This window comes from Hyalella azteca, unplaced genomic scaffold (genome assembly GCF_000764305.2).
Source record: "Hyalella azteca isolate HAZT.00-mixed unplaced genomic scaffold, Hazt_2.0.2 contig8644, whole genome shotgun sequence".
Classification (NCBI taxonomy): Eukaryota; Metazoa; Arthropoda; class Malacostraca; order Amphipoda; family Hyalellidae; genus Hyalella; species Hyalella azteca.
In genome coordinates this window covers 30292-54888 of record NW_025938731.1, presented here as the reverse complement: position 1 = coordinate 54888, position 24597 = coordinate 30292, and the positions used below count along the sequence as shown (strand labels likewise).

Sequence of the window (24597 nt, the reverse complement as noted above, 5' to 3'; positions counted from 1 at the left end):
ACAAATTTATAAATCTGATGATAAATTTGATGATCAACACTCGGGGTGCTAGAAGATTTGAGTGAAAAAATTTGTAATTTGCATACCGAAAGTAATATTGTACTTATTGTATATTATTTTGTAATTAGTTATTTAGTATTTTTTCACCCCCATTTGCACCGTATTGAGCGAGCATATCACGTTCCTGAGGCCACATATTTCATGCATGGGCACATTCCATATGCGGTGCGTGACACGGAGCATGAACTTCACTGCAAAAGTTCTATTAAATGCAAGACTGAGGTGGTGGAGGAACCTCCAAGTTAGAATCTAACATGCTTGTTTAAGAAAAATTTAAACATACATATGAAGAATAGGCCTACAAATGTTTAAACATGTTTGTTACATAAGAGAATAGAGAGACGAAATATGTATGTTAGTGTTAGGGAATATTATAAATTTATTCATATTTTTTAGCTACAATTGTTTTATTATCATTTAGACTTTTCCGTTCCGTAATTTAGGTTATGTATATTCATATGTACATATATTCATTAGGTTATGGTTCATTCATGTTTTAGTTACGCGCTGGTAAGGACTACATGCAGAAGCACAGCACAATTGTACAGACGTGTTTTACAAAGTATATTGTGAATGCGTATACATATCTGAATCTATATGAAAATGAATTACACGAGTGACAGAGGTAGTCCCCCACCATTAGAAAAGAGATGGTTGCGGTCTTGTTCGTCTCCTATATCGACTAGGTCCATAAATGCGGTGATTTTCACGTGCCTCCTAAAGTATAAACCAAAACCTGTATGTTGAGTCAAGGGAATTTTGAAAGCATTAATTTGGTCCGCTTATTAAATCGAGTGGCGTTCATGATTCGAGAATGTATCATGACACACTTTCCTCTTTAGTCATCAAATAAGTTTTAAAGTTTAGTGCCGTATGTGAACATATAATGTTATTGGAACACAAACGAAGGTTACGACTGGGGTAAGTTCCCAAAAATTTTGCATTTGGAATTCGAATTATGAGCGAATTAATCAAAAATATTAAATGAAAAATTATATATCTGGTAAAGTTTATTGCGTTATAAGCCTGGCGCCGCAATATATAAGGGCTGTTGGGGCGCGTATCCAGGATACATATGGCGCCGCAATATATAAGGGCTGTTGGGGCTCGTATCCAGGATACTTATGGTGCCGCAATATATAGGGGCTGTTGGGGCGCGTATCCAGGATACTTATGGCGCCGCAATATTTAGGGCGCGCATTTCCTGGTTACTTATCGCATCGGATATTGCCTGGACCTGAAATTTTATACTTAGTAGGAGAATAGTAAAGCGTTTCAAAACTGTCAGCAAAAGAGTGGGCCAAAAACGGAAATTTGATTTTCAAGTAATAATTCATAACGTTGAGTTATGGGATATATAAAAACTTATTTGTATCTTGAAACGGATGTCAAATGGTAGTTAAATGTACTTGTAAATGTGAGTCTGAATGGGATTTCTTATATTTATTAATTAAAGACGTTGAAAAGGATTAATTAATTAATTAATTGAATTTAATGCGTAATTGGAATACATCAGTCATTTTCTTATTAAAAAAATTTAAGATAATTAATTTCTGAAATTGCAGGAATTATCGAATCCGAGCAAGGCCGCCACATCTTGATAGTCATTATTAAAATAATTAGTAGAGTAAAATAATTTCCGTTCAACAGGTTCAAGGGAAGGTCGTAGACAACGGATGCTTCCTGTCAAACTCTCCGACAGCCGCGACCAGCCTCGGCCTGACCTCAACTTGCGGGAGCCTCTGTCAGCGCAACGTCAACTGTCGCTTCTTCTGCTTCGTCAAAAGTATGTAACATATTTCCTTATGTAATTTACTCCAAAATATTTCGAGCTGAAAAAGTGTTTCAAAAATAAATTCTGGACCTTGAATAGGTTGTTATTGAAGTAGCATTCAAAATGTCTCCTGTAGTGTTAGGACTAGTTAAACCGATGTGGCTTTTTAGGAAGGTTTATGTGTAGTAAGTTAGTCTTTTGCGGTTAGCCTGGAGTTGCAGGTTACTCTGACGTTGCTTGGATACAGGGCTTGGACAAAATAAGGGAAACACCTGACATTTTGATATCGTAATTTTTGACCATTTATGGCACTTCCAGAATTGGTCCCTCGAACAGTGGAAAGATGTGATTTTCTTTGACAAATCATCGTCTACCCTATTTTCAATCTCTGACCGAGTTTACGTTTGGAGACAGCCAAGAGTCATTTAATCCCGACTGCCTCCTCCCAACCGTAAAACATGGCGGGGGATCTGAGATGATCTGGGGTGCTATTTCTTAGAATTCTGCCGGACAAATGATTTCTTTTTATGGAAGAATCAACAGCCGTGACTATTTAGGAATTTTGGAGGACCAAGTTCATTCAATGGTTCAAGCACTCTTTCTGAACGGGAACGCCACTTGATACGACACAAGATGATAATCCCGATCCATACAGCTGGAATGGTTAAAAATGGCAATAGGAACATTCCAATGAAGTTGAGCATCTCATTTGGCCACCACAGACCTGAACACTTCCGAGCATTTATGGTCGATTTTAAATCGACCATAAAAAACTTTAAAAAGTCGGAAGGCGTTTTAACTGGAGAATGGGTTAAAATTCCTATGGAAACATTCACAATATGTATAAATCAATACCTTGTAGAATTGAGGCTGTAATTGCAGGAAAAGGTTGGCCAACACCATCCTAAAATATATTTTGTGGATTTCTCAGGTGTTTCCCGTATTTTGTCTAACTCTCTAACCCCTGTAGATGTTATGTGGATATGATTGAGTATTGGGTCAGAATTTGCAATACATAAATCGGCAGGTATCCCGATCAAATATTATGTTAATCGTGAATCTAAACTTTCAAGATATATATGAAAGACATTTAACAGACGCGCCAGATTTTCTTGAGTGTTTTTCACAACTTTTCTTTTCTTTGTTTTTAAAATTCTATCCTAATTTGCGATACATGCATAGTTACTTACAAATGTGCTTTGTATAACCCTGTTGGAACGAGTTTCTTCAGCAGCTAGCTGTCTGCCAACCAGGTGGTATAAGGTTGCAAGGCGCCACTATACTAAACTTGAGCACGCAACGTACGTTAATCGACTTGACGAATATAAGCTTTCGGTTCCACAGTCCACAAAACGATCTTAATGTATTGGTTGGTGAATTAGAGATTTTCACCTCGAGTATAAGAACACGAGCAACTGAAATAGCGCGCTCGTTTCAATATAACCCATGTTAAAAATTTCAGCAAAAAAATGCCAGCAGAAATCTTAAAGCTCGACGATGTGTTCTTGAATGTCATCACTCCCGGTATTCCAACCGCCAAAGAACTTCACTTTGGGAGGCACTGGACATTAAACACATAGGAAGTTGTGTTTCACAAGATTCTTAAATAAACAAGTTCAGCCTTTTAGAACTTGATTGTTTTCTATTCGCTTGCATCGCAATTCCCACTAAAGATACAAGATAGAAACGAGAAGCATGTCTTATTATCATCCGCACCCACACACGACAAAATGCACCAAACTACTGACAGCAGACATGCAGTGACACCAGCTAGAGCGTCGGGGGTATAGTGGGTAACCCCGCCTTTGAACAGGGAATATTATGGTGGTTGTTTATCAGTTTTGCCTAGAAAGCGTGGGGTTTGATGCAATGCGTATACTATACATGTAATTTGCGCGTTTTGACGAAAAAAAACAATGCACGCGAGTTGCTAAAACTCGACTCATATATTTAAACATAAAAGTAACACGAGCGTGTTCAAGATAACGCAATGCACGCGTGTTATTGTACATATTCGTACATCGCAAGCGTGTTAACAGAAAAGCAATGTTCGCGTTAGATCGAGTATTGAAGATAGCGCTGTTCACGCATGCGCTGCTGAAAACGCGTGTTGGCGAGCATTAGTAGCAACCCTATTGACATGAAAGTAACGCAAGCGTGTTAAAGATAACGCAATACCCACGTGTTTTTCTATGCATACGCAAAGCACGAGGTCGGAAGACACGCATTGCACGCGTGTTGAATCTCACGCAACTCTCGCATGAGAAACACGCACCCGATGCTAGCGTGTTGAATATAACGCAACGCAAGCATGTTGACGCACACGCAATGCAAGTGTGTTGAAACGCTCGCGTCTTGATAAGTTCGTACCAAGGCACAATGCACATGCAGCGTCACGACTAAAGGCAGGGGCTTGTCACGCTCGCGCTAAGAACTCATGCCAGCTACTGAGCAGGGTAAGCCAATGTTGACCTGAAAAGCCGCTGATTTCGTGTGTCATTTGACCCTTACATTTTTTATCATGGAACTACCCGAAATAGCTTCTATTAGGTGGCTGAATTGAGAAGGCGGTCATTTCACACGTGATTCTTCCTAAAGACGAGAGTGGCTCCCAAAAGGCGACCGACAGCTGCTTCTGAATTTTTACAGGGTTATTAGATTGACGATTGCACATACTGTAAATTGTTATGCTTAGTTTGTCGTTTACAGTGTACGTGACGATTTGTTTGGTATTTCTAATTTATTTATTAGCCTGGCGTGCGTTTTGTTAACAGGTACAGGCACGTGCGCGCTGTTCAAAGCCTACGTCGCTGTTCGATGGCCGGGCCATCCTACGGCTGCGAACACCACAACGTACGACGCTTGCTACACGTCGTGGGGGGACCCCCGGGACATCGTCAAGACGAACTCCCCCTTCACTTTCTCTTCCAATGAGATAGGATCATACCCGAAGTATGGCACCGATGGATACGCCTGTTCATCCACTCCTACTTACTTCGCCACGCTTCGCACTACCAACACCTTCTCGCAGATAGACCTGGAACAGACCACTCGAGTGCAGGCAGTGATCTTAGTCACCTCATGGATAGGTCTTATTGAAGACATGGACGTGTTCCTCAGCAACACGAGTGACTACAACCTCGGCCAGAAAATAGGACGTGTTAATGGAGCCGCGCCAGAGTGGTCGACCAATACCATCGCCACCAACACCAGCGTTGCCGGACGGTACCTCACGTTCTTTCAAGCAATGTACGCTTTTCTTGGCTTCGCAGAAGTACAAGTCATTCCCCAGCCGTGAGCAACTCACTACATATTCAACCAACAGCGTTAGCAGGACGGAATGTCTCTCAGCTTGAACGTAGCTCAAATTTACTCATATGAAGCCTGGAAATAAAATTCATATTTTAGTCAAAAATAACTTAGGCGAGGAATGTCTAACTCACAGTCTTCAATTCGACAGTTAAAACTCAATGTTGATCGTAGATGCTGGCTCTATTCGAAACAGAGCTCAGTAGCTGAGCCTGTATGTTGACTTGTTTTCGTTCTTCAACTCAAAAGAGGATCTCAGCAGTTCTTCGACCAATTAGGACGTCAAAATTGGGTCAAGAAAAACTGAAATCCGTTTTAATAATTCCCATGATGAGTATTATTCTTTAACGTAAATCAATTTTGCATTGACACATTTTGATGCCTGAATTTCAGGCAATTGCAATTCGAGCACACGATAACATTAATGTGACACTTTGAGCTTTCTTTTGGTCAGTATATACTATACTAAATTTTTTCCCACTGTTTTTTTTTTTACTTTTAAGTCATGTTATCTTCATTCTCTTGGTGTCGTTCATCAGCTAACAAGCGCAGTATAATTGCTTTTGAACGATACCCAATTACAGTGCGCAAAATAATGGCAGTTATGAAGGGCAAAATGCTCGCAGCTGGGAGGACAGGAGTTCACTCTTGCGACATTCAAGAGAACGATTTTTAGGACGATTTTCTTAGAGAGTAATGGGAAACTACCCTCAGCAAGTGACAAGCAACAGCATCTTGCATCAAGTGGCCCAAAGGAGGGCAAATAGACGGAACACGTCCAACGTTACATCCGACGACGACTCGGAGACGGAGGACGACGAAGGCGGCGCATCAGCGTGACCGGGGACTAGGAAGTACTAAGCTCGTCATTAAGGTTATAGAATGCAAAATGATCACAGAATGCGCAAAATTCTTGCATTATACTGTGCAAAATGATTGCTGTTATAGCGTGCTAATTGATAGCAGTTACATTGCGCAAAATTATCTCAATAACCGTGTGCAATATGATATCAGTGTCAGTGTGGAGTGTGCAATATCATATTAGTCACAGTGTGGAGTGTGTAATATTATATTAGTCACAGTGTGGAGTGTGTAATATTATATTAGTCACAGTGTGGAGTGCAATATGATATCAATCACAGTGTAGGGTATGTAATATGATATCAGTCACAGTGTGGGGTGTGCAATATGCATATATCAGTCACAGTGTGGTGTATGTAATATGATATCAGTCACAGTGTGGGGTGTGCAATATGCATATATCAGTCACAGTGTGGAGTATGTAATATGATATCAGTCGCAATGTGGAGTGTACAATATGATATCAATCACAGTGTGGAGTATGCAATATTATATCAGTCACAGGTGGTTCACGCTAGGCGCAATACGGCAACTGGAAGGAGTCCAGTTCCAGGATCAGAGGGATGGAGAAGTTTAACTACTGGGAGAGGTTGAGGCGCCTGGGTCTGTACTCACTGCAGAGGAGACGGGAGAGGTCTGTCATTCTGTACACATGGTAAATGATGACCGGAATGGTGCCAAACTTCGAGAGCGAGACCTTCAGGATTGAGACATATCACAACGAGAGGAGGGGGAGACTGTGCAGGGTCGCCTGCCGAAGACCACAACTGCCCTGGATGTAATGGACCATCATGATTCCTGCCTTCCGGAACGTAGCCTTCAACACTTCAAGCCGTCCGTATCTATAGGCCGTGGGTCTGTGGTCAAGGCCGGAGGAGGACAAAGCCGAGTGGTGCACGGCTGATTGGTGGATATCCGGATAGATCCAAGGCGTCCAATTCAGGGCTTATTGGTGTAAAAAATTGGTGGTGCACGGCTGCGCTCCCGACTGTGCAAGATCCCCCCACTACGTAACAGATCCGCAGTCAGATATCAATCCCTGCGGGAAGGATCACTTTCCGTGGCAGGGCCAAGGCTGTACAACGTCCTACCATTGGATCTAAGAGAGAGGGATTTCACCCTGGAGACCTTCAAGAGACAGCTAGACGTGTTCCTGAGCACAATCCCAGATAGACCTCCCCTGCAACACTACCAGCGGCGAAAAGCAAGCAACAGCATCGTGCATCAGGTGGCCCAAATGAAGGCGGATGAACGATAATAAGAGGCGGCGATCCATCGTGGCCTAGGACTGCTACGTCCCAAACAAATACTAAGGAAACTAAGTGTGCAAAATGATATCAATCACAGGGTGGAGTGTGCAATATATCAGTCACAGGGATCAAAACTATCGCATGCAGTTGCAGTGAGCAATACGATCTCACTTACAGTCTGCAATATAAATTGCAATATTTTCATACAGCCTTATGAGCTATTCTTACTCAGTATGTCCAGTTCTTAGGGATGACGTTTATTATTCGTTGTTACCATGAGTGATTTAAAACAATTTACTAAAGGCAAATCACACGGATAAAATTTGCGATCAATTTCATGGAGAGTGAATTCAATAGCCTCCCGATGACATCGTTGGCGCTCCAAGTATGAACGCGTTCAAGAACAGACTATATAAAGCTATGGAAAAATATATGTTCAGATTTGAAATGCCTAGCACCATATCGAACCCGGTGGAAGTCTAGTAGCTACTTCAAACTATCGTCAGTCATGAAAAGATCCGGTCAAATGACATGATTTTAGATCTGTGAACAAGGCACGAAATGGAAAAGAATCGGCGACAGGCCACATCAGGCCTACACTTCAGCGCCGAGATCACTATGTTATGTTAATAGAAGATAGAACTTTAGAATCTATTTGTCTACGAATTTTTAAATCTTTCAGTATATCTGGCTTTGAACACTTTGATTCACGCACTCAATGCAAGCAATCTTAGACACGACATTTTGCACACTTTTCCTGTATTTAATACCAATCTTTGATGCATCTTATACCTGATATCTCGCGAGTGGCGCGTGTAGGTGAGTGGTGCGTGTAGCAGTGGTGTGTGTAGGTGAGTGGTGCGTGTAGGTGAGTGGCATGTATAGGGGCGTTTTTGAGAACGTGTTTTTTCAATAAGAGAATTTAGAACACTTCTTTCCTAAGTCAACGCTTGAAACCGCATTCATTTCAATCCGGATCAAATGTGTGTATTACATTTGAGTTCGTCAATAAAACTTAAAAAATATACACTAAAAAAATCTTTTACATATCCCTAACTCTTTTCAATTTCCGGAATTCCAGAGAAAATTGATCTTTAAGAACCCTCAGATGCAAAAGATAATTTTGTTTTCTAACGAATTCGGAATTAATTAGTGCTACATGAAATTTTTTTGTAGTGCGAGTTTCTCAGTCCTACAGTCCATTGCCGCACAGTTTTTTAAGACAAATTTGATCAGTTATGTTGTCTGTACGTCGAAGTCTTCTAAACAATCCTGCTATGCAGTGTTGCAGAGAATTTCAGACCAACAATAGCGCAAGCTATAAATGTTTTAGTTCTAAAGTAGTTTGTTAAGAAGTTGACAACAATAACAAATTCCATGCAACAATGACTATAATAATAATTCTTATAGTTTAAAAAAATAATAATAAAATATCCGACACGATATCATAAATCGTTCCAGCTGAATTATGTTTGCTGTGATATAATATTACAAGCGTTATTTTCCCATTTAACTGCTTCTGTTAAACTCGTACTACAAAAAATTCCATGTAGCGCTAATTAATTCCGAATTCGGTAAATAACCAAAATTATAATTTGCAAAACATCTTTTCGCACACATCACACGAAGTTAAGGGGAGCATGTCGGTCCAAATCGACAGTTTTGGCTTTTCCTGTTTCTAATCTCACCTTAAAGCTGACATTCGGAGCTATCCAACGGTACCAAAACCATCTCTGTACGTTTATTTATGCGTTCCGGACAGATCCCTCAAGGGAGGGGGAAGGGGGAGGTCCTTAAGAAATAAGATTGGAGGAAATCCGCTTCTGAGCATATAAATAGTCTCTACTTGGAGTCTTGGTCTTGGACTGCAGCTCAGTCACCCTCCTGTCGTTGAACGGGGAGGTGCACATGTAGTCGCTCCCACCATCCTTGCCTGGAATCGAGCTCCAGTAACGCTTAGTTTTGTATCTTTGCTACATTGAGTGCCTATGAGAGGCGCGCGGGACTTTGTTGCGCCCTCCTGAACATTTACACTTTTTGTCACGGCAAAAGTAATAACTCCTTGAGTTTTGTAGCTACAGCAATGAGACATATTCCATTCGATTCGTAATAAAAAGATCTAGCGATTGTCAAGCCTTTTTTTCGTTTTAGTTTGGATTATATATTGATAAATGGGGGGAGGAAATTGGGGGAAATTTCGAAAATTCGAAATTTTTCTGAAATATCACCATAACAAGAGAACCAAGATAAATTGAAAAAGTGGCTCGAGAATCGCTAGATATTGTCTTAACCAATCGAATGATATGTCTGGCAATGTTGTGGCACGTAAATTGTATGATGCATACATTTTTCTAAAGTGCCTTTTTTGGCAGTTTTCTATGAATTTCACGTTTTCTTTCATTTTTTGCGAAAAATTGACACGAACAAAAAGTTCTTAGATTTCTGTTTTACATATTTGAACCAAGTTTCAAAGTGATCCGTCTGTAAATAAAAAAGTTTTTTTTGCGACCGACATTCTCCCCTTAACTATCTTATGCAGCATTCCGTTGCACTCTGTTGTCAAGACTTTTCAGCCAAAGAATAGAATGAAATCACCTGTAAAGAAAATTAATTGATTGCTGTTTTAATTTGCATTTCTTCAGATCAGCTACAAAAGTTAATCACTACAAAGCTGGTAAGTGATCACAACACAAAAGAACTTTTAAATGATACGCAATTAAATTTTACTGTTATGGAAAAACATATCTATTCCCTTGACAATAGGAACATTATCGAGTTAATGACTTAACACGTTGACTATGATTGCTTCATATTGTACTATTATTTCATTTTTTTGTACTTTTAAGAGGGTTGCCAGACGGTCATTTTTTCCGGACAAATTCCGTGATTTAGTTTTTCTCAATTGCGTTGGCCGGCTAATATTTATGATAGGGGTACTTCCTTATTAAATTTTAAATAATTTCAAATGTTGCAAAAAGAAAATAAATGGAATTTTTATAGCGGAACCTACAAATAAACTAGTATACATTGAATTATCGGCTTTTTTGGCCTTTTTTGTTCTCGGATTTGGCCGATTTTAGGCAACCTGAATTCTGTACCACTACCTCCTGGAGAAATACATTTCGTGGTACGCATATGTACCAATACGTAAGTCAACGTGTTAAGGGAAAAATCATTATTTTGGCCTACGTGTGGAATAGTTCGGAGTTGTGAGGGAACTGCCTCATTATGAGCGAATGTTTCGGCTCGATTTTTTGCACAAAAAAGCTGCCAAACAAATTTAAGTAGGACTAGATTAGATTTTGGATGTGCGCTCATACGTGTATGGTAAGTAATCTCACACGTCTAGTTCATGAGTAGACTCATACATCTAGCGCATGAGTAGACTCATACATCTAGCTCATGAATAGACTCATACATCTAGCTCATGAGTAGACTCATACATCTAGTTCATGAGTAGGCTCATACATCTAGTTCATGAGTAGGCTCATACATCTAGTTCATGAGTAGGCTCATACATCTAGTTCATGAGTAGGCTCATACATCTAGTTCATGAGTAGGCTCATACATCTAGTTCATGAGTAGGCTCATACATCTAGTTCATGAGTAGACTCATACATCTAGTTCATGAGTAGGCTCATACATCTAGTTCATGAGTAGGCTCATACATCTAGCTCGGTGGTTTCCAAACTTTTTCAGGCTGGCGCCCCCTTTGGCTCCCCAATGAATATCTAGCGCCACCCCCCCCCCTCCACAGACACAAATAAAAACAAACGCGTCTTTCTTGATATTTAGTACGCTGCAATGTTAAAAGAGAAAGGTTAAACACAAATGTGTGTTTAACAAATAAAACCCCATTTAGTATACCAATATATATTTTTACAGTTTTAACTGTTTCAGCACTAGAAATTCGAGACGGCTCCGACAAATTTACGGCCGGTCTCGTAGCCGGTCTCACGGCCAATCTCCAAATTCAGTGACCGAGGAATATCTCCCAAACTAATGAACGCAGCTTGATGAAACTTGGAACACGTATTAACTAGGACCTAATGCATGGTGATGTTTAGCTCGTGAAAATTTTTAAATTTCACCTTCATTCGGGAGTTATATGGCGATACGGGTGGAAATTCGCAATGATCAAAGAATTTCTTCCAAACTACTGAACAGATTGAACGAAATTTCGAATATAAATTTCTAATTACCAAACGGTGACTTTTAGCTCGTGAAAATTTATTCGAGTCGGAGTCATGTTCTGCATGTGTTGTGTACAAATCGTCAAACAAACGTACGAACTTCTGACTTCGACTTCGCGGACTGCAGCCCCCCCTGTAGAGTTCTGTTCTAACCGTTGAGGCAGGAGGTTGTTTGTGCTGAGCTCCCGTGACAGTAGTCGGCTTCGGCCGGCTGCTACGTCATCTTTCTGGAACTATCCTCCTCAAACTTTGAAAATGCCGTGCTGTCCCGCTCCGAGGCGTTGAGCCGGCGAATGGTACGACCAGCTATAAAGTGATTTTTAACTCCTGAACACCTATAAATGCTCTCGGCATCTACTAACTGCAAAATTTGTTACTAAGATTTAAAGATGCCTCCATGTGTGGTTAGTGCCCCCGGGTTCGTGGTTAGTGCCCCCAGGTGAGTGTGTAGCGACCATGTATATACGTTTCCTCAAGTTACCCCCGACACTCATTTTCTAGGAACGTTGCTAGCCTAGTGAATTCTAGTAGAGTTACCCATCAACGCTAACTCAATATAATTATTCATGTCATTGCCTTAGAAATCATAATTAGTTATCAACTTCAATTGAAATACTGTTAAATATGAATTAGCTATTTATTTATGATATAAGCACCTACCTAAGACATTGCAATATTAAGTAACTCCTGTAGTCATAATCATTTACAAATCTGTAATACAGCACGTAACCTGGTCTCCAGACCTAGTTCCAGTAAATGAGGAGAACTCCTACTGTGTTTCATTCCCGAATACGAAACACAATTGTAAGACGCTAGCGCAGTCTGGTCTCTGACTTACACGCCTTAGCCGAACCATAGGGCGTTTGGTACAACCAAACGTTTGGCACGAGTCACAGACCTTAAGGGACTCAATACCGCGCTGCTAGCATTCCCACGTCTTACAAGTGGTTAGTGTCCCCAGGTGAGTGGTTAGTGTCCCCAGGTGAGTGGCTAGTGTCCCCAGGCGTGTGGTTAGTGTCCCCAGGTAGTGGTTAGTGTCCCCAGGTAGAGGTTAGTGTCCCCAGGTGAGTGGCTAGTGTCCCCAGGCGTGTGGTTAGTGTCCCCAGGTAGTGGTTAGTGTCCCCAGGTTGTGGTTAGTGTCCCCAGGTGAGTGGTTAGTGTCCCCAGGTTCCAGGGCCTGGTGTGGGACTATCTGCCCTGGAGTGGGGCTTTCTGCCCTGGAGTGGGGCTATCTGCCCTGGAGTGGGGCTATCTGCCCTGGAGTGGGGCTGGCTGCCCTGGAGTGGGGCTGGCTGCCCTGGAGTGGGGCTTTCTGCCCTGGAGTGGGGCTTTCTGCCCTGGAGTGGTGCTCTCCGCCCCGGTGTGGTCTCCACTTTGGTGGCCCCGTTCTGCAACCCTTCAGCCATTGAGAAATCTCGATTTTTTTTTCAAGACACCCAATATTGTACCTTAAAACAAAATTCAGTCAAATTCCTTGAACTGTTCTGACGTGGGGCCGCATTGAACAAGTCTTCAGAGGCTCCCATAAATTCCAACTAAAGAAAAGAAGCCCCTCTGTAGTGTTAAGACATTTTGCGACTTTTATTTTGCAATAAAATTATAATTTACCTTTACCTTGGCAACACCGTTAGAAAGTTAAGGTTGCGCACAGAATTTTCTCGTTAAGTCATTATTGTTCGGCTGATTCCCGCTGCAGGATAGTTTAAACTCTACTAGGTTCCTTTTTATTGTCTGAATAATTGTTATATTGTATTATTATTTCTTTATTCATCTTCAACGACGATCATTCATTAGATTTATACTTTTAGATAGATACGCACGGTGCCAAGGGTATTGTTCTTTACACTATTTTTCCATCTTGATACTTATATTCAAAGCCTACCTTGTTCTTAATTTGCCTTGCAGTAAAATTTCAGTTCCAGTCTCTTTCATTTACAATCCTGTTGGTTAACTGTGTGGGTAATGACTGGTACTTACCTACAGCCTCTTTCTTCCTCACCGCCCCCCCCCCAGATCTTTCCACCGCCCCCAGACGGGCGATTTCACTTTGGGAACTACTGATTTAGACGATTAATTAACAAAGATTTATAAGATGAAGTGACCATATATCATGGAGAATAGATTATTTTTTGTGATACATTAATTTGAACTGCTCCGAAATTTGTTAAGTAAGTTATTTTTGAATTTCAACGGAGATGAAAAGCGATTATGTCATGTGGCTTAATTTTTTTCAAAGTACAACGAATTCTCCAAATACGTGCTGAACTCTTGGGTCGAGCTGTACTTGCAGCCCGGCACGTCATCCTCTTCTCAGAGCACGAAGACTGTGAACGTAACCACCGCTTTCTTGCATTTGGGCGCCTGCATCACTGAAGTGAACCGTATTATTGCAACGCAGTTTATTATTATTTAAACTTTCCAAACAAAAGTAAAAAAGTGCGATTTAGCGTAAGGTTCCTATAAATATCTAGTAGCCAGGGTGCATTCATAACAAGACGTTTTTGTCGACGTAACTTTAACGTCCTCAGCTCAGAAAAATACACGGACCATTGTGGTGGACCAGGTCACAGGCAGGGTGGCCCAGTGATAGTAACAGTTAATAATAGAACATTCTAGTGGCCAGCTGCACCGTGAGAATACATCGTTTCGCAACTGTTTATTCAATTTTGGTAACTACAGAAATGCTGGTCACAACTTTTTACGGCTTTTTTCGTAGTTTGGAAGCACAAAGCAGGGGCGAGATGATTCTTCCACCTTAGTCGCAACGAATGAACATATTTTTCTTATCACGACTAATAGTAGAAAGCGGCGGAAGTGAGCATTATTACAGTATTTAACATTAATGAACAACTCCCGTGGTTAAGGGAGAATTAGATGCCAGGCAGTAGCCTTTACATGCTCTCACTTTCAATAAGACCATAAAAAATAGCTTGGTCGTAAAAATTGAAAAAGCATTCAAATTTCAAAGTCGATTAAAATTTTTGAATATTCGAGAATATAATATCAGTATTATCCATTTCATCTATGTAAAACATCATAGATCAAATTATTACCTGTACATTGAACGAAAAACTCTGCCAGTTTTTATCAACTAAGGAATTAGTACGGGAACTTAATTTAAACATAAAAATTGTATACTTCTATTGAAATTGTGAGGACGATATAAAATTCAAAATATTTCCGCAATTCCACGATATTTTTAACCTTTACCTGAAGGCTCAAGCACTACTTCAATTTTTTTACTGTGCAGAAAATTGCTAGAAGAACTTTACTGAACTATCTATGTCTCAGGCTCCCAGACACACGCGTGAGATAATGCAATCTAATATTATGATTTATATCAACGTAATACTATAATATATATCACTGCAATATTACAATAATTCACAACAAGTTAGAGGCCAAAGAAAAAGAGAGACAATTGATCAGTTTTATTATCTGCTGATGAGCTTAACGAGGACCAACTTGTCGCGCTCCGACCAGTCTCGCCCTTCGCGTAAAATATTTTCTGAGGGCAAACACACAATTTATTAATTCACAAACATGAGTTTTCCCTCGTATGAGTTTTCACACGATACTTATTCACTTATGTTATGATAAAATGAATTTATTAATTCGGAAACATGAGTTTTCACTCGTATGAGTTTTCACATGATACTTATTCACTCATGTTATGATAAAATGAATTTATTAATTCAGAAACATGAGTTTTCACTCGTATGAGTTTTCACACGATACTTATTCACTCATGTTATGATAAAATGAATTTATTAATTCAGAAACATGAGTTTTCACTCGTACGAGTTTTCACATGATACTTATTCACTCATGTTATGATAAAATGAATTCACTCATGAATGTACTACCGCTCTTTCATTTACTAAACACACTTACTGAAAGTGATACCTACTAGCAAATATTCGGAAACATAGAGAAAACTAAGACAAGCAGGCAACTTAATCGTCTACTATACACGTTTGCATCAAGAGATGAAAAGATTATTTAATTATTGATTATGATTCACATCATCATCGTACACTATATACGTACATTCGTAGCAATAAATACGAATTCCTTCAATACATACGGCCACATCGAGAAATAAGATATCTTCACTATTTACAAGTATATTCACATCAAGATATACTATATTGTTTACAATATACACTCGCATCAAGAAATGGTATACAATGGCGTTCACTACCATACGTTCACATCAATATACACTAAATCATTCACTATATTTTGGAACACTATAAGCTACCAACTATAAGTGTATATAAGTGTATAAGCTATAGGTCTATAAGCTATAGGTGTATATTGATGGAAACCATACGTTCACATCAATATACACTAAATGATTCATCATTTCTTGAAACACTATAAGCTAACCAGCTATAAGCGTATAAGTTATAAGTGTATAAGCTATAGGTGTATAAGCTATAAGTGTATAAGCTGTAAGTGTATAAGCTACAAGTGTTTAAGCTATAAGTGTACCTATATCGATGTGAACCATAAGTTCATATCAATATACACTAAATCATTCACTATATTTTGGCACACCATAAGCTCACCACAAGCCAGGGACTTCAGGTGAGCAGGAATAGCAGCGCCAGGGCAGCCGGTGAGCAGGAGGCCGTGCAGCGCCGTGAGCAGCGAGCCTGGCAACACGGCCGTGTGGTGCACCACTTCTGCTACCAGCACCTCGCACCATCGCTCTACACTGCACAGCCTGCTCGTGTACAGGAGTAATACTTATTGTACAGTGCTATAGTAGTGTACAGTGCTACAGTAGTGTACAGTGCAGTAATAGTCGGTGTACAGTGCCATAGTAGTGCACAGTGCTACAGTAGTACAGTTATCGCTGTACACTGCACAGCCTGGTGGGGTACAGGAGTAATACTTAGTGTACAGTGCTAGAGTAGTGTACAGTGCTACAGTAGTGTACAGTGCTATAGTAGTGTACAGTGCCTAGTAGTGTACAGTGCTATAGTAGTGTACAGTGCTAGAGTAGTGTACAGTGCTAGAGTAGTGTACAGTGCTAGAGTAGTGTACAGTGCTAGAGTAGTACAGTTATCGCTGAACACTGCACAACCTGCTCGTGTACAGCAGGAGTAATACTTATTGTACAGTGCCATAGTAATGTACAGTGCTACAGTTATTACATAGTTACATAGTGTACTAATAGTAAAGTCCTCACAACAAGTCATCAAGTGAGTTATTCCTTGTCTTGCTAAGCAAGGAAAAATCATTTTGATAGAGGAAATTTCTGCATAAGATTACAACTAATACCACTAAACGTCTGAAGAACGCAAGTTTAGTGAAGAAGATTATCTATTAAATTGCAATACTAACATTTGATCCTACTCGATGATCGTTGTTAAGCAGAAATACTTCCCACGATTTGCGTTCACAGAAAAAAAACATGTAAAACGGCAATAAGAATAATATATATTTTTCTAATTATTATAAAAAGCGGAGCAACAGTCAATGAAGAGGATCAGAAAGTTGCTAATAAACACGAACGATAATAAGAAACTAAGTTTATTATTAATAATAATAATAATAACACAATAATAGCAGATAATAATAATAATAACAAACTAATTTTGTTTTATTCGATGAGCAGCAGGCATAATTTTATTATGTTACATTGATAACAGAACTAAATAGAAAACATATATATAATTACGAGTATAATAAGAGTTATTATCCGGGGGCCTATACTTTCAAAAAAGGTAAGAGATCGTAAGTTCATCAGCCAATCATTGACGGCCGTTCAAGCAAAATCCATCAATCATAGACAAGAAAACAGAGCGTAAGTACTTACGTTCTCTTAATCATAGACAAGAAAACAGAGCGTAAGTACTTACGTTCACTTAATCATAGACAAGAAAACAGAGCGTTGTAAAGGATAGAAATAGTTGGGTATTTTAATGTTATGCGAGGTGATATTTTTTGTTTCAAAATGGTCTATTATTTTGAATTTGTCATTGTAGTTTGGAGTTTACGGAAGGCTATAAGTGCGGAAGGAGAAGGTAATAAGATTATTCTGCTGTGGAAAGCCGGAGCGGAGGTATGTGCTGCGTTAGGATGTGGACATGTAAATATATACGGGAATAGATTGATGTGAACAAATTGTGTAAATACTTGGGTTATATATGTATGAATACTTTAATGTTTAGGTAACTATTATTTATCTGTTTTATTTATTTCTTTTGTAGGAAAGCCTCAAATCTCAAATCTCAAATCTCAGAGTCAAGAGTTAGTCTCGAAAGCCATGCATCCAAGATGAAGTGTTGAAGTGTTAATGTGCCGAAGTTATTCTATATTATTTGTTGTGTTTATTGACTGTCTCTTATACACATCTAGATGTGTATAAGAGACAGGCCTAATGAACTGTAGGCTGTGGCCAGGTTCATTGACTAGTCTCTTGTATAATGATTCATTATAAATAATGAACTGTTACCTTTAGTGTAAGATGCCCCAAGTATACCTCAACAAACTGTACTTATAATGATGTATATCACTCATCTCCCTTTGTATTACCTACATGCTGGGTAGGTAAGGGTTAAGTTTACACATTTATTTCATACTATGTACCCTAACAAATTAGAAGCAATATTTCCTCTTGTACCTGTTCTAGTCCATTTGTACTTAATTTTGTCATCGTACTGTAATCTANACCATGGAGTGACTGTGTAGGTGTTGTCAGCTCTGACTCACCCTGAATGTACTGCACCAAGGAGTGACTGTGTAGGTGTTGTCAGCTCTGACTCACCCTGAATGTACTGCACCAAGGAGTGACTGTGTCTCGCATCAAACAGTCTGAACTGTACGGCGACTGTAGCGACGTTGATGTTGAGGTCATCACAGGACAGTTGCGGCCGAGCTTCGTACGTGCATTTGTTCTTTGCCTTGCCGCCGTGCGCGAGGTCGGCGTAGTGGAAGGGGAAGTGGCAGGACAACAGCGCACCGAACACTTCCACGGTCAGGGCATGGAACCACGCCACCTGTTGTACGGGGGATACGTTTAGTGAGTATATGAATAAATATATGGCGGTGTTACATCAACGGGGGATAAATTCGGTGAGTGAGGATAAATATATGGTAGCCNACCGAACACCTCTACGGTCAGGGCGTGGAACCACGCCACCTGTTGTACGGGGGATACGTTTAGTGAGTATATGAATAAATATATGGCGGTGTTACATCAACGGGGGATAAATTCGGTGAGTGAGGATAAATATATGGTAGCCAGAAGTGGGCAGTAGCGCGCTACATGTAGCGGCCGCTACATTTTCAGTAGCGGTAGCGGCACTACATTTAAGCAATTGTAGCGGTAGCGGTAGCGCCCGCTACAATTCAAAGTAGCGCTGCCCAGCTCTGATGGCAGTGTTGGATCACAACATGCAGCACATCACAACATGCAGCATATTTTTTTTTTGAAGCTTTTGTTGATTTTGTCTAATCAACTTTACTTCAGGAAAGAAAAACAGAAAACAAAACAGAGCTGTTGTGAGTGTTCTAATATTTTGTGTAGGTATCTTAGAAGATACAGGTACTCATTCTTACAAAGCTAGAATGACTTTATTTTGTTAAAGCAGAAGGGCAGGATTTTGAGAACTTGTGAATGTACCATTAATAATAATTAGATGTTATTAGGATTTAGGTGTTTATTAAAATTTACTAGCAGTGATGCTTTCAAAATATAAAAATATCAATGGGGTTTGGAGCACAGTTCAAATCATTCCACACCAGGGGCCATACCTTCAAAAAAAAGTTAAGAGATCGTAAGTTCATCAGCCAATCATTGACGGCCTTTCAAGCAAAATCCACCAATCATAGACAAGAAAATATCACAATAAATATTTACAGCATCATCACAACACAATAAATATTTACAGCATCATCACAACACAATAAATATTTACATCATCATCACATCACAATAAATATTTACATCATCATCACAACACAATAAATATTTACAGCATCATTAGTGAGCGACTGCACCATGGTCATCACAGTCAGGCACAGTCACCATAACCTAACATTAACCTGATTGTTTAGATGTGGTGTGAGGCACAAAGCTGCACCACAGCGACTGCACCATGGTCATCACAGTGAGGCAGACAGTCCTCAGCCTGGTGGGGTGGCACAGCAGCGAGGCGCTGGACGTGTGGGCGACGCCGTCCCCCAGCGCCCCCATGCCGCCCCCCGCCCCTGTGGTGGTCGTCCGGCAGCTCTCCAGCAACATCTGCATAGCCAACATATTCAGTACATGCGTTAAGTTCAGTACATCACAACCAACATATTGAGTACATTTGTCAATTTCAGTACATAAAATTACTAGTACCGTAGATACATCTGTGCAGACATCATTACATCACTACTGAAGTACATGTGTGCACTACTACTTTCCTCATAACACGTATCCAGTAACTATAACTCCTATACTAGCATAACTGAAGCTTTTAAATAACTAATGTAGCACTTCTACTGCCTTCAGCACGCTCTTGCAGAACTTCTACTGCCCTGAGTATCTCTGTCTCTTTTCAACGTAACTCTGAAATCCTTAACCATTTGGCACTTCCAATTTCGAAATATAAACATCAAGCAAATTCATGAAAAATTATACTGACACGAACAAATGTTGCAAAAATCTTCAAATAGTTAATGGTAGATTAAAAAAAAACGTATTTCTTACAGTTAATAGCACCAAAAGTTGTTAGATAGAAATGCTCCCCTAACTTTACCATTGAATAATTCAACGTTAGTGAAAACATAACTTTAACTCTGCTGCGTTATCAAGAGCGTTAGCCTAATATGACAATATATTCGAATATTACTACATACATTAAGATACTACTTTGATTACACCATATAATTAACAAGCTTCTGACCATCCACCGACCAATCGGTTTTGAGTCAACATTCCTTCTGGTGTCGTGCAAAAGCACACTTATATATAGGAACACACTTTTAGGAGTATATTTAAATGAAATAATTACCTTAAATGAAATAATTAAAAGTTACTGCATTATTTTGATTATAGTTTGATTGTACCTCGACATAAGTAACATGGTTCTCACCTGTGAAATTAATAGTAATGCCCTAACATAAAAGATAATTGAACTTTACTGTATTAATCTGATAATAGTATGATTACACCAGGACATAATTAAGATGGTTCTCACCTGCCAGCGCCCCATGGGTCTGGAGTCGACACTCCTGCTGGTGTGGTGCTGCAGGACTCAGGAGCACACTTATATATATAGGAGCACACTTTTAAGGAGTGTATTTAAATGAAATAATTAACTTACGTGAAAAATAATTAATCTTTACTGTATTATTCCGATAATAGTATGATTGGAGCGCCCCATAATTAAGATGGTTCTCACCTGCCAGCGCCCCATGGGTCTGGAGTCGACACTCCTGCTGGTGTGGTGCTGCAGGAGTCCTGATACGAGCACCAGCACGTCGAGCTGCCACAGCAAACTGTTGTGCTTGCTGCTCATCTCGCCAGGCATCACAACCATGTCCTCCTCACCTTTACTTGCTTTCTCTTTCTTATCTTTCTTGTCTTTCTTATCATTTGTGGAGTTGTTCAGCTTTTTGAGAGGGTTCGGTACTGAGAGGTTACCTCCTATGCCCTCCGTGAAGACTTTCTGAAGAGACACTCCGCTCTTTGTCTGTGTACACGAGAATTTTTTAATAAGTAATTGTAGATAACATAAGTCATAAGAGTGCATGCAAATTTACTTTAAGAAAACTAATAGCTGTATTTCAGAAAACCTGTTTTCTATTACTCGATTTCACAACTTCAAGTGTCAGCAACTAAGCTTAACTTCTCATGCTTTGCATCACCTAAATGAAAAGTAGAATTTTCCTACAATAAAAAACATATGTGCAATAAACTGAATAATTACCTGTAGAAATGAAACTAGCATCAAAGCAGTTACTTCAACCGAAACAGGCATTTCATTTTGATAATTTTTTCATTGAAGATGAATGTTATCTTTGAGAATGGATCATTACCTTGTATATATCAAGAAACAATGAATGCTGTCTTCTTGCAACAAACTAGTTATCATTAATGAAAGAGCAGTCATTCAAGACACTTTCATTTATGAAGGCACTCCCAGAACAAGTCTGAAGCTATCTCTGAGAGAAAACAACTGCATTTCTAATAAAGTTGCTTTTACCTTGGCACTCAAACAACAATCCTCTAATTTTTCAGAAAAACCCTACATGAATTCAGAAAAAACCTGTACGAATTCAGAAAAATACTGCACGAATGACAGGTGTAAATAGCCCAATGAATAATAAAGTATAAATAGCCGACCTTGGCCCCCAGGAGCCTGAGGAGGTTAGGCAGGATGGTGGGGGCGTGCAGGGGCAGCAGCTGCGGCGTCTTCCTGAGCAGCACGTGCAGCAGCTGCAGGGCTGAGGCTTGCACGTCGCTGTGCAGGGAGACGAGACCGCATGAAGCGTGACGACCTAGCAGCGTGAAGTGTGACCGCATGCTGCTGCAGCCCACCTGCACGATAGAGACCACATGAAGCGTGACGACCTAGCAGCGTGAAGTGTGACCGCATGCTGCTGCAGCCCACCTGCACGATACAGGTGCGTCAGTAGGACAATAGACAGAATTATACAACAGGTAAGAGCGTTTATAGGTACCGTGGCAGTTGTGCAGGTCACAGGTTACCGTGGCGGTTGAGAAAGTCACTGGCCATAATCTAAATAAAAATTTAAAGCAATTCTACACAATTAGTAATTATACAGGTAATAAATAATATAATGAATGGTGACAACTATGTAGACATCTTCCAGTAGGTGGAAATCAGTCTCAGGGATATCTTAAAACGAATTAAATAAATTACAATTCCTAAAATTATAGCTTTCATCAAGGCACTGATGAAAGTTGAGCTCAACAAGCTAACATTGTCTTGTCAATGAGCAGTTCAAACATCTGCCAGTGATCATTACCTTGTCAATGAGCAGCTCAAACATCTGCCAGTGATCATTACCTTGTCATGTGCAGGTAACAGGTTACCGTGGCAGTGTGCAGGTAACAGGTTACTGTGGCAGGTAAGAAAGTCACTGGCCATAATCGAAGTAAAATTTTAAAGCAATTTAAAACAATTAGTTTAAACTAACATCAAGTTTGTCACGAATAATGACGAAATTATATATAATATAATACAATAAACTGCAGCAAATATGTAGAAATATTCCAGTAGGTGGAAATCAGTCTCATGAATATCTTACAATAAATTAAGGAAATTACAATTCGTGAAATTGTAGCTTTAATCAAGACACTGATGATAGCTGAGATCAACAGGCAAACATTACCTTGTCAATGAGCAGCTCAAATAACTGCCAGTGATCATTACCTTGTCAATGAGCAGCTCAAACAACTGGATTGTTGTTGTCCGTACTTTGCTGTCATCGTCCAGCAGGCAGGGACACAGGGCAGGCATGAGGCTTGATAGACCCAGACGTGTCTGGAGAATTAAACAAGTTTTCAGAAAATGGTTACCACTTCTTAATTGGTTCAGAGCTCTCACTATGGTACTAATAATTAATGTAGGTATGTAATAACTGAATGAAATAATTAATAGTGCACAAGACCAAAAGTTCATAAATATTTTATGTTTAGTAGACAGTAGAAAATATCAAAATTTTCTTAATCAATCGTTATTTAGCTTGAGATTTAGCCTCAATATTGCTCAATTAATCCCTTCAATGATCAGGTGCATAACACTAAGTAGGTCTCTCAACACCATGCATGAATTCATTAATTCAGTCATTGTGGGAAATGGTGAGCAAAACTACAATTGGGACCAAAAACAAAAGATTAGGAGCAGGCAAAAAAAAATCTACTGTTCACTTGCTGGAAATAGATGCAAATGAATCAATCAGTCTGGTTGACTCAGACTGAGTAAATCGAGGTCAGTAGGTAATTCTTCATGTTGATTAGTCTCAAAATAAAACAATTTTTTTTTACCCAAAACTCTAGTCTTCAAATGCAGATATAAATGCAAATAATCCAACATTCAATAATGTTAATTATAATAATAATCTAACCTCTTCCCCACCTGTTCACTGGACAACTTCCCAAAGAGTTCATTGATGCCCTGACATGCGTCCAACTTCTGATTAGGGTTCTTCTGACCAAGTCTGGAGCACAATTCCTGAAAACTCTCACATTAGTCATGCTGCTTCTAACATAATTTTATCCTAAAGCATACCTATCAGGCAAATCTGAGTATTTCGCAATAAATGATATGATCATTTCAATTATAGAGCCAAATATGATTATTCATTGCTAACATACATAATTAATGCTGATTATTGTCATTACCGTGTGATGAGACAGGCACTGCTATTCAATAGTGAATAATGATGTTAAATCAAGAAAGGCGTTCAATTAATATACTAGCTGAATGGAGCCAAGTAATCAAATTATAAAATTAGAAAAAATCACTAGTAACAACCCATGGTTATGGATACCGGTACTCACCGATAGAGTATAACGCTTTTTAGTGACATTTGAACCAGCTTCCTTTTCTGCTAGCTGTTCAAGAATGAGGATTGACCGAGTCTTGAAGGTGGTAATGGTTTCATTCTGAGGTTTCTGCAAAGTCTTGCCAACTTTGACTTTCTTCTTAACAAAATCTTTTTGTTTTTCACGTTTACTTCTTTGCGATTTAGCCATAGTTCAACACTTTTTCAGTAACTCACACGTTTCATGGAAGATTAACTGTAATACAAATATGGTCAAGCTAGTTTGATATTAGTCTGAACAAATAATATTATGAAAAATATGTAATATTAGTCTGAAAAATATCAGGCACAATGATGTCTTGGAATTTGCAGTCTCAATTCTGAGTCTAATGAAATTGAAAAGGAAATTGAGCAGTAGTAACATGAATTCTCTACTAAAATACAAAATTGGTGTAAACAATTCAAATTAATGACCTAGTATCAGAGTTTGTGCACAAAAGATGAATACAAACTTTATAAACTAAAATACACAAATCCTACACAAAGACTGCCCCCATGTTAGATTGCATTATAATTGTACTGTTTTGATAACAATGGTAAAATAATGTAATCACATGCATAATTGCCTCTAAAA

The 24597-nt window shown here is 39.4% G+C and overlaps 1 protein-coding gene and 1 long non-coding RNA gene across 2 annotated transcripts; both read right to left on the bottom strand.

Moving 5' to 3' along the window:
- Positions 1-14863: 14863 nt before the first annotated feature.
- Positions 14864-16200, bottom strand: LOC125178290. Its single transcript, XR_007156845.1, has 2 exons — positions 16022-16200; positions 14864-14955 (listed from the first exon to the last, which is right to left on the bottom strand). It is a non-coding gene; the product is annotated as an uncharacterized LOC125178290 (long non-coding RNA).
- Positions 16201-18169: 1969 nt separating this feature from the next.
- LOC108666712 (pre-rRNA-processing protein ipi1) lies at positions 18170-24597 on the bottom strand. Its single transcript, XM_047881700.1, has 10 exons — positions 23980-24597; positions 23555-23650; positions 22850-22960; positions 22009-22063; positions 21796-21935; positions 20886-21142; positions 20648-20681; positions 19509-19707; positions 18596-18603; positions 18170-18460 (listed from the first exon to the last, which is right to left on the bottom strand). Exons 1-10 carry the CDS (start codon positions 24172-24174, stop codon positions 18170-18172), a joined length of 1386 nt encoding a protein of 461 aa, XP_047737656.1. The 5' UTR covers positions 24175-24597.

Coding starts and splice junctions, on each gene's coding strand:
- LOC108666712 (XM_047881700.1), bottom strand. CDS start 24,174: ATGGCTAAATCGCAAAGAAGTAAACGTGAAAAACAAAAAGATTTTGTT. Junction 23,651..23,979: donor AAAAGCGTTATACTCTATCG/GTGAGTACCGGT, acceptor GAGAGTTTTCAG/GAATTGTGCTCCAGACTTGG. Junction 21,143..21,795: donor TCAGGCTCCTGGGGGCCAAG/GTCGGCTATTTA, acceptor TCGTGTACACAG/ACAAAGAGCGGAGTGTCTCT.